Source organism: Oreochromis niloticus, linkage group LG12 (genome assembly GCF_001858045.2).
Source record: "Oreochromis niloticus isolate F11D_XX linkage group LG12, O_niloticus_UMD_NMBU, whole genome shotgun sequence".
Lineage (NCBI taxonomy): Eukaryota > Metazoa > Chordata > Actinopteri > Cichliformes > Cichlidae > Oreochromis > Oreochromis niloticus.
In genome coordinates, this window is record NC_031977.2 from 34,614,280 (window position 1) to 34,632,274 (window position 17,995).

Consider the following 17,995-nt stretch of genomic DNA (forward strand, 5'->3'; position numbering starts at 1 on the left):
ATAGCTGCACTTGGAAGGCTGCTGTGAAAAGAGCTCTTCAATTCTCAGCTATTACAAAGTGAGAATTTTACCTTTGTAGGTAAAACAGACTATATTTGTTCGACTAATACCAAAGAGCGTTCTGCGATAGGTGATAAAATAGAAATACAGAGGTTTCAAAGGTGTTCACCTTTTAGTCAGCACTTTAATAATACATTTGAGGCCTGTAACCCAACTACAACAAATACTAATACAGGCAGTTTAATACATGTATCCTGGGATAGATTCTGTCTGTGTGAATGCAGTGTGTGTAGTTGGTATGATCCAGTCTATGGACTTGTTAAGTGTAACTGACTGACAGCTGATAAGAACACCAAAACCCAACTTGTGTTTTATTTAAATCTCCGACTAAAAACACTTGCAGGAATATTTCACCTGAGATCTGTGGAACAGTGACTATGATGATCAAATGTTACAATCTTACTTCTCATCTCGGCGTCGTAGCTGAGAGAGCTCGGTTTGTGGACTCGGTAATTCTTCAACAGCTTCTTGTCCCAGGCGCCACAGTTCAACGGGTTTCCAAGCCGTAAGAACTCCCTGAAGGGGAAGATAAGCAGGAAGTCAGGAATAAAGAAAGACTTTGAAAAATATACATCAACAAAGAAAAAACTATTAGGCCAGTATCACTGTTGAGTTTCCTTTATTTCAGGTTAATTAACTGTATTTAAAGTAGCGCTCCTGTTTTAGCTAAAAATAACCTCAGTTTGTTTTTTTCCTGTTACTGAAAATCAAAAAGTCCTTTCAGTGGCTTTAAAAGGAGAGCTTTTGTTTAGGCCAGGAACTAAACTAAAGCTTGACTTTATTCTTCAATCATCCTATTAACAACATGTGGAAAGAGGAAGTGCGCATACATTTGGCTCAGCATCAACAGGGAGGTGTTTTTCAAAAATGATTACTTCTATACCCAAATGCACATTTTGCAGATAAGCTCCCTAATATGTACATAGATGGTCCTCAGCCATAAGTGAAACCTTCCCAGAAATGTCCAAACTTTTCCCACTAAGAATGCAGAAATCTCTTAAATATAGTACCTCTGCCGTGCTCGTGTAAAGCATGAGCCTCGAGGCCTATTGTACTCTTTTAGGCCCACTCCTGCTTTTCAGTGCGTGGCTCTGACACTGTTAAATAACCAATTAAAAACAACTGCTGGGTTTAGTTGTTGCACTCCCACAGGGTCCCCCTGTCATACGATGTCCTGTATGTTCTCATTAAGCAGCGAAGCACATCCTAATTGGATGCAGTTTGTTAAGTCAGCAGTTACTTCCACTCCTCAAAAAGCTGAGGTTAACAGCATTTTCAGTCTGTTTCAAAGTCAGTGACATGGTTGACTGGCATGTAAGTGACATGAATGCAAAGTGTGGCTGTGATGGTTTGTGTCTGCTGTCAGAGCGCTGAATGTGCGACACCAGCGGCTGGAAGCAGACGATATCAGAGCGGCACCGAGGAGGCAGAAAGACTCTGGAGCTTTGCTGCTGGCTGATGTTGACAGAGCAGAAACAAAATAAAAATGGGAAGAAGAAAAAAATAGGAGGAGAGGAAATATGAAGGGTAAGCCTGGGGGGGGGTGAAGGGAAGGATGGGGAACAGACTGACAGACAGCGATACGTTTACCCCCTGCATAATTACGGCGGGAGGGAGAGAATGTGAGCCAGGCAGGCCGCATTAACATATGAAAACAACCAACCATGTGCATGTCAAATAACTTTCAGTCTTGTCCCTCAACCCCAATCTCCCATCTCACTTAACAAGTCAAGCGGGAAATGAGAATCACTCTGTTTTGCCTGCATATAAAATTCTCCTCCATTCAGTGAAACCCGACAATGCAAATGCACATTAGCATGATAAAAAAAACAAAACTGCTTTCCAAGAACAAAATTATTTTGTTCATAAAATATTATTTGCTTCAAGCTCAGGTTTGTGCAGCAAAGTCTAGAAAAACACTTTAATGTTTAAAAAAACCTGAAAGTGAGGTATTACATCTCTTCATTGGTCTCAGGTTTTTGTGGGTCTGTCCTTTGGTTTCTTATTTACTGGTTAAATGGAGTTAAAAATTGAACTTAAAAATAATGTTAGACACGTGTCACAAACACGACTAAAACCAAGTAAAAAAAAAAAAACAAAAAACCCCGCTACAACCAAGAAACGGCTGAAGGTCAACTTTCCCTGAACAGACGACCTTCTCTCTGAGACTTTAAACTACACAATTTGGGATGTTAATACTGAAAATATGAAGTGGCACAGTTTCATTTTATATCAATATGACATTTAAACTTTCTCTTTTTTCATGTGGAAATAATAAACTGGGCCAATATTTGGTTATGAATGAGATTTAGATCCCTCCTCCATCTAACAGTTATGGACAGTGATGGACCTTCATAAAGCAAAGTAATGCACTGCCTTTACGTTTTTGTCTCTAATACTTTATATATTTTACTTCACCACAGATAAATCTGTTTTCATGTGATGTATTTGTTCACTATTTAAGCCTGATTGCCGATTCTGTTCGATCAGCAGTAAAGTACCTCATAAAACGGTGTGCATCAGAGGTTTATTGTGCTTATAATTAAGAGTCTGAGAGAAAGCCTCATAAAGATTTGGGGGTATTTTAGGCAAAGGGACAACCTGCACTGACTTAAGGTTTGATGTAATGTTGGTTAGGGGAGTCTGGGGTTGGGTTTAAGGTTGTACTATAAACAGTAATTAGCCAAATAATTCATATTTCATTAATATAGAAGATGTTGATTGGCTCCAGCTGGGACTGCATTATTTTGATCTGGAAAAAGGAAGGCTGCGTCAGAGTAAACGGACTGTGCAGGTGTCAGCTGGTGATAGCACTGCTAATGTTAGCCAGACTCAGTCAACTAATCTGACCTCGTGTGTTTCTGTGATGTTAGTCAAGGATTTCATCTGAAATTTAATTTAGATTTTCAAAAAAATGAATAATAGTTAAAATATTTTTTGAGTTGTCTTGCTTTTATGCTCTTCTTATTTTAACAGTCACTGTTGGGGCAGCATTTCAGTGTTGAAGCTTCTCAGTTTAGGTTTGTTGGTGCCTACATCATGTTATCAAAATGGCCAGCTTCAGTACCTGAGTGCTATCGGCTGCAGGGCCTGCGAGGCCAGCCTCTCGAACATCCTCTGCAGCGGCGGGTGCAGAGGGTGGTCTTCATCGCTGAGGGCCTGGCTGCAGCGCTGCAACAGTCGCTGATGGAGGCAGGCTTCACACAACACCTGCTGGTTCCTCTCGTTGTTCACCAGGAGCTGCAGGATGTTGGCGACTGCCAGCTGCAGGTCGAGGGCATGCTGGGAGGAGCAGAAAGTTGGAGTTTTAGACGTTAAAACCAAGACTAAGACTTAAGCTTAGTTTAAATCCTCCTGTAAAGAGGTAAAAATAAGCAAAATCAGGTAAATGTGAAAGGGTGCTTTGGGCAATACACTGATTGGAAAGTTTATTACCTGCATGTAATCGTTCAATACGACTGACTTTTCCCTAAAACACACATATGTAGCTGACTCACACTGTTTGGCTGCCTTCTGATGTGAAAAACCCAACTGAAAAAGGCACTTCCTGCCTGCCATCGAATCCCTTCACCCACTTTGACAGGAAGCACATTGCCTTGCATTTCCTCACCTCTGGCTGGCTGTCAGAGGAGACGGAGGGCAGCAGGTCCACCATGGCCAGCACGGCCCCTGGGTGGATGACCACCATGTCTGTTGAGGACAATGAGGAAATGGGGTGGGAGGAGTTCGTTAAGTGGAGCTTCAGGTCAGTCAGTGCCTTCACTGGTGCAGGGGGGCCCGACGTACCGTAGTAACCGTGTCTGGGAGCACAAAGGAAGAGAGAGAGAAGTCAAAATTGGCTTTTTCAAAGCAAGCTGTATGAAAATTTTCACATAACATTTCACACAAAAATGGGTAAAAGGTAAAAATACTGTGAATACTTTGCTCCTTTCATCTGTAAATCTAAACGTTTCTTTTCATAAAGGATCAGAATGTTGGAGTTTTGGCCACGGAGAAGCCTGATTGTCCCCGTTAATGGAAGTTTATTTACTCTCTAAACCACTCGAGTCGCAACTGTTTACAACTCCTGCTCTACTGTAAAATATGTAAGTAGCTCACAAAAACACAAAACGTATTCATAATCAAAGTCGCAGGATCTTCCAGAGCTCAGGGGGAAACACTGCTCTCCTCCCATCACTGAATCAATGTAACCATTGTATTTAACAACGACTGTAACTTTAGTTAACGCGAGTCAAGTTGTTTGCACACTTCAGAGATCAAGGTGTCAGATGGCTACAGTTTCATCCAAAGCAACAAGCCCCCTACCCTCCACCCCCCGCTGTGCAAGCAGCAGAGAGTAGGAGATCTGCAGGGGCCTGCACTCGGGCAATTAGGCAAAATAGGCGTGTTATTGCGATGCAAATTACAGAGCGGCAAATCCCTCCTCAGGAGAAATGCAGAGCTGGAAAGGTTGGAGTCAGCATAAAACGCTGGGAGGCTTGGCTGCGGGGCAAGAAAATGAACCAGATTGTTGATGTTCACAGCAGCTGGTGGATGCTTTAAACTGTTTTTGGATTCTTCAGAATCGAATCACTCGCTTAATTGATTATCTGCTGCCAGATAAAACACGAAATCTCCTTATGTTTGCCTCTTAGTAGTTTCTACCTCGGCTTTGAGTTGCTGATCATTTATTTCATTATTTGTTCTGATTTCTTTTTGTTTAATCTGTGAAGCTCTCAACTATACATTAGAAAATCATTAAAAACAGAGTTTGCCTGATTCAGTGATAAATGCAGTGTAATGGAAGCAACATGCTTTAGTAAACACCAGCTGTGTTTGTGGTGGTTAGAGCTCACACAAGCTACAGAGGAGGAAACCAAGACTAAGCCGGTCAGGCTTTCAGGGATTACAAACCTTTATGAGTGCAGGTCATGCCTTAAAGACCTCTTAATATAATATTATCCCAACAGAGCACTTCATTCTCACTCTGCACAATTATTTGTGGTTCCTAAAAGTGGAACGTGAGGCAGAGCTTTCAGTTATCACCCCGTCCTCCGTAACCAGCCACCCAGACGGGCACCCTCCCTACTTTAAGATTAGGCTTAGGAATCACCCACTTTTCATTTTAAATCAATTTAAATTTTATTCCATTTAATTTATATGATCGCAACAACAGTTCGCTTAAGACACCTGATAATGTAAGTTAAAGACCGTAGAGTAATACAGAAACGACCCCCTGTGAGCGGCACTTGGCGACAGTGGGAAGGAAAAACTCTTGTTTTACAGGAAGAAACCTACAGCACAAGCAGGCTCAGGGAGGGGCGGCCATCCACCGGCTGGAGACGAGGCCTTTATGTAGCACAGTACTCCTCGTCCTTTTCTCACTATTCTTTCCTTTCTCTCTTCTCTTTCCCTTCAGCGGATGGTATAAGGGATTATTGGAGCTTTTAACTAATAAGGTAAGGTCTTAAACTTGGAGAATAAAGCACCTCGATGTTACCGTTGAGCTGAATTGGTGCTATATTTAAACAAATGACCAGAAAAACTGAATCGGTGTAACCATTATGAATCTGATTTATTCTCACAATGCCTGATTCCTGTGGCCCAGGCACCCCCTGTGTTTCCTGTCAGGTGGTTTGTGTAAATGGAGACTTGTGTAAAATCTTGCTTTATTTTCACACTGCTGTTTCAGATTTAGCTGGCTCAGCGTGCACACAGTCTAAAAACATGAAATATTCTAGCGTGCAACTGAAAGAGTTCCTTTTTCAGACTAAAGAACATAAAAAAAACAAGAACAGCTTTTTCATGTCACTGTCATAAACATGATGATCACAGCGCTGATTGCTGCAATTTGCACATCACAATCACCGTCATGTTCTTCAAGGCAAAGCTCGTTGTTTAAGCTGAGCAGCAAAATTACACCAGACAAGCTTTTATTTTTATGGAACAATGAAAAAAATTAAGTATTGAGCAACTTTCTTCATATTATTCAGGCTGCCAAATAAACCTGAGTAGACTCAGGCTTACAATCATAAACACACTTGTTGAAACTGAAGTAAAAGCACAGGAAGCAACTGCGACGCTATTAAATCCACAAAGAAGATCTTATAATGAAGTGCATAAGCAAGGACGAGTGCCCTATCATCTCTAATTGTCAAATTAGTCCTCCTCATGAATATGCAGTGTTGGAGCCGATCCAGACAGGCGGAGGGGGAGAAGTCTGCAGGGAAGAGACCCTCGGCCTCACCTTGACAGCCATTACGTTTCGCGACAGCAGAGCACATTTAAAATGTCCCGACCAGTTTTCCCTTTGTAAATGAAATTCAAATAGGAGCAGAGATTGGGTTTTTAGAGAGAGGGGGGCAATTTCAGCAGATAGAAAAGGAGACAGAAGAGCACGGGAGCAAGGAGGAATGTGATGAGAAGAAAAACGCACAGTAATTTAGACTGAATCTGTCTGACAGTGTGGAGAAACGTCTCAGCGGGGGTCGCAACAAAATATGAATTCATTTAAAGCAGTTTGTGTATGCAGCTGAGAGCTTGGACTACTGTTTTAGTCATTCTACTACTTTAAATTACATCCAGTATTAATTTTTTTTAAAAAAGGTCAAGGCCAACGCCCTGTTTCAAAGAAATGTAGCCAGTAACATTTAATCACGATCTTCTTTTGTCTGTGCTCCATTTTCAGGCACTCAAATCAGCATTTACATGTGAACGAAGAGTCAAAACACACAGAGAAAACTGCATTTACCAAAAAATAAATTTTTCTTGGACGACATCACTTACTGCTAAACAGATGACTGTGACTCACTGACTTGTCATTTTCTGTAGATACTGAAATATCTGCTACATTCTTTTGGCAGCGAAAATCATAAAGTTTGAATCTGATATAACAGCTTGAGTATGATGTTGTGGATTATCTCTAAGCCTCTGGACACCACAGGTATTACAGTTGTGTCTTTACCGCAGTTTTAAAACTGCTCATGACTAGTGCTTCATTTTAAAGGCAATATAATATGCTGTTTTTCTTCTCGTCTACCAGAGTAGCCTCTAATGAGTCACGGTTAAAATTATCCTTATTTACTGAGCTCAACAAATTTATTAGACCAGCTGTCATAAACAGCAGAAAACAAGTATTTTAGGAATCTGTCAAAAACTTGTTTCACACTTTTCTCTGAAAAAAGAGAAATTATGTGTAAATAACTATAATTTGGTATCTTAATAACAAAAAACTAATTTCGCTTTTCTTGTGATTTTTTTTTGTAAAAAATATAAAAATTAATGAACAACAATAATAATGATTTTAGCATAAATTAAAGAGGTTCCACATAATGATAGATAGACTATTACAGAATTATAGGGCGTCATCCTGGTAATTACAGTAGTGTTTAGTGCATCTATGGCATAAACCGCACACTTTGTGGTGGTTTAATAAATCGTATACTGGCCGTTGGTCTATGCACTTTAGCTCCTTTCTCTCGCCCCTCTTCTAATTGGCTGCCCCTCACAAAGGGGAGCAGTAGGTGAGTGAGTACATCTGCTCTCTACGGCATCATAAAGATCAAAGAGTAAAAAAAACTGTCTGACACTGTGTGTTCAGAGCACCCTGAAGCCTGAGTGTCTCACATGGATTACCAGCACTTTGGCCACGATTACTATGAGCAGAAAAAGCATTAGGTCCTCTTTAATGTTCATATGTGTCTGTTTTAAAAATGAGGAAACAAGTTTAATTCCTGTAAAACAGCTAAAAGTAGCTTTATGTGACAGTTAAAGGATCAGTGGTTATTTTGGCACACAGCAGGTCTCTTTTAGTATCTACTGAAGGTAAGCATGACAGAGAAGGAGGGATGAGGGTGAGGAAAGTGACAGAGCGCTGTAGCTACCTCTTCCTGGCGAGTGCTGGCGTGCCCCACGGGGAGGGCAGTGAGGTCTCATGAGTCAGGCAGGGAGGCACCTGCTCCGCACGACTGCATCGCGCCACGCGCACACACATTCAGACACAGGCATGCACACACACACGGCCGTGCAGATGGGCCAGACCGAGGATGAACAGCCAGACAGCGCCAGAGGTTAAAGGAAGAGAAACAGAAAGAGAGAAAAGAAGGGGAAGAGGTTGTTAGTGGAAAAGTGACAGAGAAAACAGGATCAGAGCTCCGGCTGGGGCACATGCACAACGCCACCTACACAACGCCACCTACACACGATCTTGGCATGTAGCGTGAGGAGATTACTTTAATAATCGCATTATTAAATATGGATATAAAAAATCACAAAGTTTAAAGTTTGTTTTAGACCTTTGTGGTGCACACATGCAGAAGGCAGATGGACTGAAATTAACCAAAAACATAATAAATGTGCTGGTAAAGAAAATTAACATATCTTCAACTCAATTTGAGCTCAAATTAAGCAATTACAATCTGTCAAAAAGAGCAAACAACAAAGTGATTGTCTTGAGAGTTTTTCTCTTGCTTGCAGAGGAATCGTGGGCGCACTGAAGTTTGGAATATTTGACAGCTGAAATTTGACAGCACTACCAGGCTGTGCAGCTTCTATGCTATCCTGCACGTGTCTGAGTGAGCAGCCACACATTCAGCCATAGGTGTTTCACAATGGTGCTATATGCACACTGCTGACAGGCTCACACAAACCCCCTGGATATTATATCTGCTGGTTATTGTGTGAACTGAGGATGGTCAAATTATAACATATAGATTTTGCATTTAGAGCTATATTTAATATTAATCTTGAATAAATGTTCCTAGCAAAGCTGTACTGTTCGGGTCTTTGCTTTGCTGACCTGTCAAAAGAATCTGTGGCCATCTTGTACAGATAGATGAAGAGCTTGCTGCAGTGCTTGAGCGTAGGGCAGACGCTGTCTCCTGCACAGCCTCCAGGGACGGCCTCGTCCTCCAGGAGCCTCTGGAAAGGCTGAGCGTTGGAGGGGAACACACTTGTGGGCCCCAGCTTCTTAGTGTCTGAGAAACAGCCCAGCAGCCTGGAGGACAGCAAGCAGTCGTTAGCAGAAGGCAGAACTGGGTCTTGAAGAGGACAACCATACTCATACAAACAATCAGAACACTTGCAAAAGTCTTAATTTCATTCAACTTCAACTATCTGGATGTTTTTCTGACAAACTGTGGTCTATTAGACTGCTTGGTGTGTTGTGTGCACAAAACAAACTGTCTTCTTTCCTGTAACAAGTCCACACAGATAACAGGTGGACCTTACCTGACCGCGTCAGCCAGCTTCTCGTACTGGATCTCCGTACGGAAGAAGTGGGAGTTGGCCGGCTCGTAGCGCATGGCGGCGGTGAGCGTGCAGAAGACTGTGTGCAGGAGCTCGAAAACCTGGTTCTGGTTCACGCGCTCCCAGCCGTGTCGCAGCGGCTGACACAGCGAGCGCTCCATGGCCACCAGAAGCGAAGTGACGTAGACGAAGCCGCCCACCTTGCGGAACACCGTCCGAGTGCGGTGACTCTCTCGCAGCACGGACAACAAAGCCTGAAGAGAAGAAAGATTATTTCATTGGCGTTTTTACAGGCTGACACGTCTACAAACGCTACCGTTTTTGCTTTAGCTAACGTAGCCTGATGCATAATGTCTTCTGACGATGTCACACACGTCATGTTTCTCCTTTTCTGACAGATCTGAACTACCACTTATTTACTTTATAACTTAGTTATTTTCTCCTGTCTTGATTTTTCATATCATTTCTTTTTTGTCAGCCCATTCAATCACATCTCTATTCATCAACTCATTTTTCCTCTCATTGTTCTTTTTCAGGGACATATTTATGAGCCCCTCTGGGTTCCTTCGCCCCGCTGCACTGACTCGGTTTTTATGGTTTGCATTTGCAAGCAACCTAAACTGAAACATCAAACTGTAACCTAGATATGCGTCTGGGGAGGTAAAAAAAAAAAAACTGCCTGAGAACACAGAGCGACTATGACAGGCAAAGTTTTTAATTGGCAAACGGGGAGAAAAATGTCTGCGACCGACAGCAGGTGAAGCTTCTGAATGACACCGGTGAAGTGTGGTGTCAATAAAAAATAAACAGCACCACCGGGGGCTTTTTAATATCATCACCTCTGAAGTAAAAATGATGGAGGCATGGGATGTACAACTAAATGATGCATGCTTCTCTGCATACTGCAATAAGTACATGTGCAGTATTTCAGTCAAGAGTATAACAAACTAAAGAAGTACCAGTACTACAGTTACTCAGGCTAACTTGACAGTCGTGGATATCTGAAAACAATCAGTACCCTTAGAAATTTATAAAAATAACTCTTTAAACACCAGAATATTAACCCCAAAGGTCAGTGTGGAGCGCAGAAGACGGACTGCATTAACCGAATTCAATATTAAAACTATTCCATTGTTGATGAAAATGATTTATTTATGAAAAAAAATTTTTTTCCTGATTTTGCTGTACTGGAATCATCAATTTATTCCTGAGTTGCACAAATAACTCTCATTCTCTGACACTCTCAGCACCCTGAACTCATTTATTAAATAAACTTTTTTATATTTATTTATTTTAAAATTTAATGTTTTAATGTTATGGTATTCCCATAACACCTAGGATTGATTATATAATCAATCCCAATAATAATCACAGACCGTCTCAGACCATCGTCTCAGAGGGGGATATTAAGTGGGGGAGAAGAGCATGAAGGTAGAGAAAAGGGAGGAAAATATAGGAGAAGACAGAGAGTGGAATGCAGGGATGAGGAAAGATAAAAGGGAGTGAAGGAAGACTGGGGGGGGAGTAAAGAAGATGAGGGAGGGAGGAAGATAGGAAGGCAGAAAGAGAAAGACAGGGAGGAAGCTGGGAGGAATAGGTGGTGGGGAGAGAGAAGTAAAGGGAGGAAGATAGGAGAGAAGATTCAGACAGATGATGAAAGGGATGGAGGGAAGAAGATAGGGAGGGAGTGATTGGGAGGACTGAGGAAGGAGGAGGGAGGGAGCAAAGCAGGGAATAAGGGAGTGAGATACTAAGGAGGGCGATAGGAATGAAGAAAGGAAGAGAAAGAGAGGAGGCAAGGAGGGAGGAAAATAGTCAGGAAGGGAACATGATGGGAAGTCAAATCAGCAGGAAGCGAGGGAAGGACATCGAGTGGAATGGGGGATGGTGGTAGAGAGGGAGAAGTGAACAGAGGACAAAAAAGAAAGAAATGGGGGAAAAACAGGAGGAGGGTCGAGTCCTTGGTCGACCCCTTCAGTTTCAGGGTTTGATTTAGTTGTGAATATTCTCTAGTTGTACAGGATGCTTTGCTTCTGTCCAGTTGGTGGGACAGGCTTATTTGGCACCATGAGCACAGGGGGATCAGGAAATGCTGACCAAACGCTGAAACAAACCCTAAAACTCAAAGGGATAGATCAACTCCTCGGTCTTGTCTTCTGGAGATTGTGCCTTGTGGAAGGCACAAAGAGCTGTCTCGGACCACCTAGGACAGGGGTCTCAAACTCGCGGCCCGGTGGCCACTTGCAGCCCACGCCACCCCTACTTGCGGCCGTATATTGACGTGAAGAAATATAATGCAATTTGGCCCTTGAAGTTACATCCTTCCTAAAAAAAGTGTTTGTTGTTGAGTGCAATGTTCAATTAAGTTCTTTAAAAAGCAAAAAATGATTTAATATGAAGGCAACACGAGCAGAGAGCATAAACATGTCGAGGGATTGGCTGTGTTAGCTCACTGAGAGAGTCAAAAACTAATGTGTACACTTAAGTCTGCATTTTTATTTTGTTAAATACAAATATAGCAGAAGTGCTGCCACGTTTCTGGCCAGAAAGAGAGCAACAGTTTGTTTATTTGGTAGTTCAATGAACGGCTTCAGTTAGTTAAGAGTGAGAAAAATAATTGCGTTCACATTTGCAGATTTGTCTTGTTAAACAATATTTGAAGTTTAAAAAAAACAAAACAAAACGCTACATTTTCAGAAATATTTGTGGGTGTTTTCGTGTTTGTTTTGTACTACTTGAACACTAAGTGGCCCTCCAATGAGATGACAGTGCCAGCAGTAGCTGACAGCTCATTTAAGTTTGACACCCATGGCCAAGATCTTTGCCTCTGTTCAGCTGGTGGAAAAGGTTCCTCTGTTTCCAGTAGGACAGGATCATCAGGTCGTGCAGAGAGGTTGTATTAAACAGATGCACTTTCTTGTTCTGTCACTTCAGAATCATTACAGTGACCCACAGTGCAGTTTGAGTAATGAGTAATGCAGTACTGAGTTTTTGTTTTTGCAGTGTAACTATTGTGGCTGGTGAGAGTATGTGTATATGTATATACTTTTGAAGCTGTGGTCAAAATGAGTTCACTGAACAAACGGTTATCCATGACGGACCACCCTCACCACCCATGTACCATTCACTCATCAGGCAGCAGAGCATCATACTATAATGACTGTAGCACATGTATAGGTTATATATATGTAGCATATATACACAGCACTGTGCAAAAGTCTCAAGCAGTCACTCATTTCTCTCTATTCTGTTAGGAAATAGGTGAAAAATAGTGCAGTCAATTACTGAAACATGTGCCAGCATACACTGAAATACAGCCAGAAACAGAGTTTGTATGATTTTAACAAGCTTGAGTGTCAATATTTATTATGACCACCTTTATTCTTCAATACAGCCTGAATTCTCTTAGGCGAGCCTTCTTGTAATTTCTTTAAGTAGTCTTCAGGAATAATTCTCCAGGCTAGTTTAAGAACACCAAAACATTTTTGGATGCTGGCAACTTCAACAATATTGAGGTCTGACACGGTTCCATTGTGTACTTTTCTGTCCAGGTATGCTTTCCCTGCATTGGAAAAGCATACTTTAATAGCTCTTTAAAAACCACCTTGGTGGTGCAAAAATCCAATTTTATGCCTTTCAGACTCTGATCTTTGGCATTTTGCATCGATTCAGCTAAAGAAATGGGAACAAATCATGCGTGTTTGTGAGAGACTGCTAGTAAAGTGCCTAAAGATACAATTTAAACTAATTTGTACCCCTCAGCTGTAAAAGGCTCAAGAGAGAATTTACTTTGGACTTTGACACTCATACCAATGGTGCTCCTAAAAATCGACCCCTAACCTCTGACCTTGAGGTCCAGGTCACCGACATTTGTCTGAGATTTTTATTACATACACCCATGGTATCAATTGGATTTTTTTACATCACCTCGGTCTTGAGTTATCGCGATCACAAATTTGAGTGTCATGCCGCCACCCGCCCAGCGAGGTGATGACAGTACCCAGTTAGCCTTCTACAGCTGAGGGGTAAAACGCAGAAGATTTGGAAGGTTCCTGTTTGACAGTTTACCTGCTAATTTACCATGTTAAATGTTCAAGATCATGACAGCATAATTAGAAAAAGTACAGCTTGTTTGGAAGGGTTGCTTGGATGGAGCCTCTTCTCTCGAAAACAAACATGGAAACAGCGGCACAGCTTAGGTTTGTTTGTGAACCAACCCCAAGACTTCTGGAACTACGTGGATGTTTGGGCATAATGCACAGCGCCACGTCTGACAGCATATTAACACAAACACGTCATACTGCGGTGCAGTACGTCAGCACGATGGTGGAGGGGCGATGACTTATGTTTCCTTTGCAGCCACAGGACCTGGGCACCTTGAAGTCACCAGTACCAAAGTATCCTACAGTCAAACATTAGACCAGCTGTCTGACAGCTTAAGCACCATTAAAACTGGGCCATGCAACAGAAGACAGATCCCAAACTCTGCAGCAGAATGGCTGAAAAAGAAAAGAGTCAATGCGGTCTTTTCTTTTGAAACACTGGTGGGATGTTAAGAGAGCTGTGCAAAAACTTTGTCTGCACACGTGAAATGAACTGAAGCAATGCTGTAAAGGGGAAAGGCTTCTACAAGCCACTGAATCATGGGATGTTCTTAGCTTTTCACCTAAATGCATTAAGAAAAACTAAGAACATCCCATATTTCGTTGCTAAGGAACACGCCACCAGTGAAATCTCATAGAGAATTGTATCCCAGTACTGAGAAATCACTGCACTGGACTTTCACATTTCACATCACCCATTTCTTAAGATTACAGCTAGAAAAGTAATGAGTATAGCTGGGACCTATAAACATGTCTAACTGGAGGGACAGTGAATAAAGGAGAAGTAAAAACTGTTACACGTTGCACCACTGATCCAGCTGTTTCCTGCTACTTTAGAAGACTTACAGACTCAGCACAATGCTTTTAAAACCAATCACAGGATGTTAAAGACATCCTCTTCCTGGGAAATTGCCTCCAGGGTTCATCTATACGCACATAAAACTTGGGTTTTGGGGTGTTAAGTTTACCAGCCATGTGGAGGCTTTGGGGACAGGCTGTTCTCTCTTGAGATATATAAGTGGACACTTTCACAAGGCTGGATTTTACTCTGGTATCTTTTAGAGGGTCTGCAGTGTGTTAGTGTAAGTGATACTTAAACTCTGAAGAAGAGGGAGGAAAAATTATTAAAGTCAAACCAGATTTGATGTGAGTTCTTTGGAATCCTTTTTAGGGCGATAATTAAAATCCCTGATTAGCAGAATTGGAGTAAAATGCTGACGGGTTAATCCAAGCAAAGCCTCGGCATGAGAATAACCTCGTTTGAAGGAGTGGAATCTGAAAATGCAATTACGCTTCAGCAGATGAGCCTCGCTCACATCCTGTCTGTGTGTGAGTGAATGTGAGTGTAGTGTATGCTTTTATGTGCACCTAGCTCTCAGTGCACCTTGTTTGAAGCAATTACTGTATGCAGGGCTTCAAATGAATATTGATTTTTAAAATTACAGACTTTCCTTTCCTCAGCCATCTCACTCAAATTCACAGATGGTTTTTTTAGTGTCTACTGAAACAAATTCAGCAGAAGTAAATGTAAAAAGACACATAAACTGCACAAATTAAAGGAACATAAGTGGTGAATCCCAGCAGAAAGCGCCTCGACAATATTGATTAAAACAAAAAGAAGACGAATAAGTGGCGTGAGTCGTTACCCTCAGTATGTCTGTCTTCAGTTGCAGCTCACTGGGCGGTGCAGAGTGCATGAGGCCCAGCAACGTTCCCATGTCGTCATCACCGCTGGGCGACAGGACAAGCTGCTGAATGATGAGCAAGGCGTGTTCGCGACACTGGCGGTACTTCACGATGTTGTGAACGCAACGCGCGCCACCGAACTCTCTGAACAGAGCTGCAAGAAAAGAAGAAAACACAAAACATAATGAAATCAGGTCAATAAATGAATAAACCACTTTGTTGCTGATGGGTAGATTTCAGAGTACTAAAAACCTATGGTGTCGTTGCAACATAATTAAAGACTACATCCAAGTTTCACTACGGTCGGCTCTAAAGTTGAGTCGCAATTAACGTACACGCTGAGGACGCGCTGAACTGTTGTGCTGTTTTTCGCCGCTGTTAGCTTCTGTTAGTCGCTGTTAGCCATTGTCAGCTACTGTCAGCCAGAGTTCAACCATCTGTGACGTGGATGTTACTCTGCTGGACTTGGAAGCTTAGTGAATAAAGTCTTATATGATGTGAAAATGTAGCTCAACTGTTAACCAGAGGTAAGTGTGATTTTTAGCTGGCGTGATGTTAGCTCATAACTTGTTGTTTAGCCGCCTCTTATCAGCTGTCTGGAGACGTGAGGGTGGCAAGTCTAATCTGCTGACAGATTTGAGACTACGCTCGTGGCGCTTTCATCACATTTTTGTTCATTTGGTGAAGAGGACTCCTTCTCTGATGATAAAACATGGATATGATGCTTTATATCTTTAGTCTGAAGGTGCAGACACAAATTTAAATGTCTCTACTCTTCTCTGCCGTTGATGTACTACGTGTATGGCCAAACTTTAACCACATGTAAAACACAATTAGTGAAACAGGAGATTTCCTTCCGGCCACAGTATTCAAATATGGTGTGGGTAACATGGTGGCTTCCACAATCCACAAACCAGCTCCAATGTATTATTAATGAAATAATTCTGAGTTTATGAGAATGCATCAATTCATTGGAAGATGCAATTACACACTATTCTATATACAGTATCAATTTCTTTCTATTAAATTACCTTTAAAAAAAACTACAGAGTGCACCTTTAAATACTTTCACCAGAAATCACCAGAATACTCGTCTTTTCCAATTTCCCATTTTAATACCTTTGATTTGTAAAATGAAAATTATGAAGTTATGCACAAATAACCTTAGAGCCTTACTTGTAGTGAATGCTTCTTTTAAACATTTATAAGGAACATTTTGGCATGTTCAAAGTTCTTCTTAAAAACCCATTTGATAAATGCATTACTGAAAAATACTTTTTTGTAACATTCTTGATATTTATTTAAGTTTATCTGCAAATATAAAAACCTTGACCAGTCCCATTACTGTCATTTCTTTCTAATCTTGCTCAAGTCTCTCCAGGCCAGCTGAGGAGGATCAAGCGTAAAATGTAAATGTAATCAATGTGTCAGAGTGAAGCGCTCCAAATATTACACACATCATCGTCGTCCTCACCGAACCACCCGGTCGTCATCATCAAGGTCAAACGGCGCTGTGAGCTGTCAGTGTTCTCGCTGCTGCTTATGCTTGCGATTCACTGCATTTCTACAGCTGACCGACGTGCGCAAACACACACGGATGACGAGCGTGTAAAATAAAGGCAATAACATCATTTATTCATCCCTAGAGGAAAACTCTCTTTCCTTTCCACTTCAACAGGGAGGTCAGAGTTCAAGGCACATCATCCTGGAGATGCAGAATTAATGTCTTGCTCAAGGACGCGTCAGTAAGGATGGTGAATGGAGTGTATTAGTTAATTTTAAAGGTACAGTCTGCATTTTAGTGGTTTGGTGGTTTATCAGGAGACATTATTTGGACTGAAAAGCTTTTGATTTAGTGAAAAGCAGCATCAGAGCTGAGACTCACAAGCATCTCACCCAACAGGCCCTTATAGAGACACAAAGTTGCATCATTTTTCTGTAAAGCTTTTTTTATTATTGTTGTTTCTATTGATTGATAGCACTGACGCTGTAAACATGGCTACATGATAAGAATCAGGTACTTAAGAAATTAATTACTGAGGGACAGTAAATCTAGTTGTGCCTCCAAAGTCCATATTCATCTATAATTATTCCCTTCACATAATTCAAAAAAATTCTGTGTGGATCATTTAATTGGAAGTCTTTATGCTTTTTAAGAAACTGTTCTGTGCATGAGTTTACCTGCGTTAGTGCTGGTGGTGTTGGAGCCCTGCAGGAGCACAGTCAGCGTCTCCATCACCAGCCAGGCCAACTGCTTCTGCTCCTCAGCCACAGTGTTGTTTTTGCAGTCAGCTAAACATGGAAGGGAACACAGAGAGAGGACAGAGGTTTAGACGGGATTACAACTATGATCCAGCAAAATACTTTCTAAAAATTTCGAAGTAAAAGAAAACTAAAGAAGCAGTTCACCTTGGTCATTATTGTGTGGTTGCTGTTGTGAGGCCGGTTCTTTGAGCAATGCCGCGTACTTGTGCAGTAGGTTGACCAGCACCTCCAGCAGTCCGACCTCCCGCAGCACGTCGCTGAACACCGGGTCGTGCCTGGCCAGCTTCAGCAGCGTCCGCACGGCGGTGATGCTGCAGGCGTGCGAAGTGCTCGATTTGAGCAGCACGCTAACGCTGAAGAGTTCCTTACACGGCACATAGTTGAGGCTGAAGACTACAAATTCCAGCAGCTCAAAGTACTTTGTCTGAGCCTCGGGGAGCTTGGCCACACGCTCTGCAAACTGAGAGAGCGTGTGCTGCGACTCTAGGATGAAATAGTTGGCCGGTTCGGCTGCGTAGATGTTTCCGATGGCGTCCAGGAGCATGCACGCCAGGCGGCTTGTTTTGGCCCGTAGGAAGGCGTTCTGGAGCACCGCAAAGGCCTGAATATTACGCACTGTATGGCCTGAAATTTTAAATACAAAAAAAAATTATATA

At 41.9% G+C, this 17,995-nt stretch overlaps 1 protein-coding gene across 7 annotated transcripts in view; it reads right to left on the reverse strand.

The window, feature by feature from the left end:
• The window catches only part of wdfy3 (WD repeat and FYVE domain containing 3), a 112,021-nt gene that overhangs the window by 56,624 nt on the left and 37,402 nt on the right, over positions 1 to 17,995 (reverse strand). For 6 of the 7 annotated variants that reach the window (XM_025911978.1, XM_019365766.2, XM_025911976.1 and 3 more), the window contains exons 9-17: positions 17,484 to 17,963; positions 17,256 to 17,366; positions 15,035 to 15,228; positions 9,268 to 9,539; positions 8,837 to 9,034; positions 7,923 to 8,006; positions 3,671 to 3,860; positions 3,128 to 3,342; positions 464 to 576 (exon numbers count right to left, since the gene is read on the reverse strand). In XM_025911978.1, coding sequence (XP_025767763.1) covers positions 464 to 576; positions 3,128 to 3,342; positions 3,671 to 3,860; positions 7,923 to 8,006; positions 8,837 to 9,034; positions 9,268 to 9,539; positions 15,035 to 15,228; positions 17,256 to 17,366; positions 17,484 to 17,963 — 1,857 coding nt within the window. The remainder of the gene's footprint in view (positions 1 to 463; positions 577 to 3,127; positions 3,343 to 3,670; positions 3,861 to 7,922; positions 8,007 to 8,836; positions 9,035 to 9,267; positions 9,540 to 15,034; positions 15,229 to 17,255; positions 17,367 to 17,483; positions 17,964 to 17,995) is intronic. The other variant, XM_025911979.1, reaches the window with a different exon arrangement.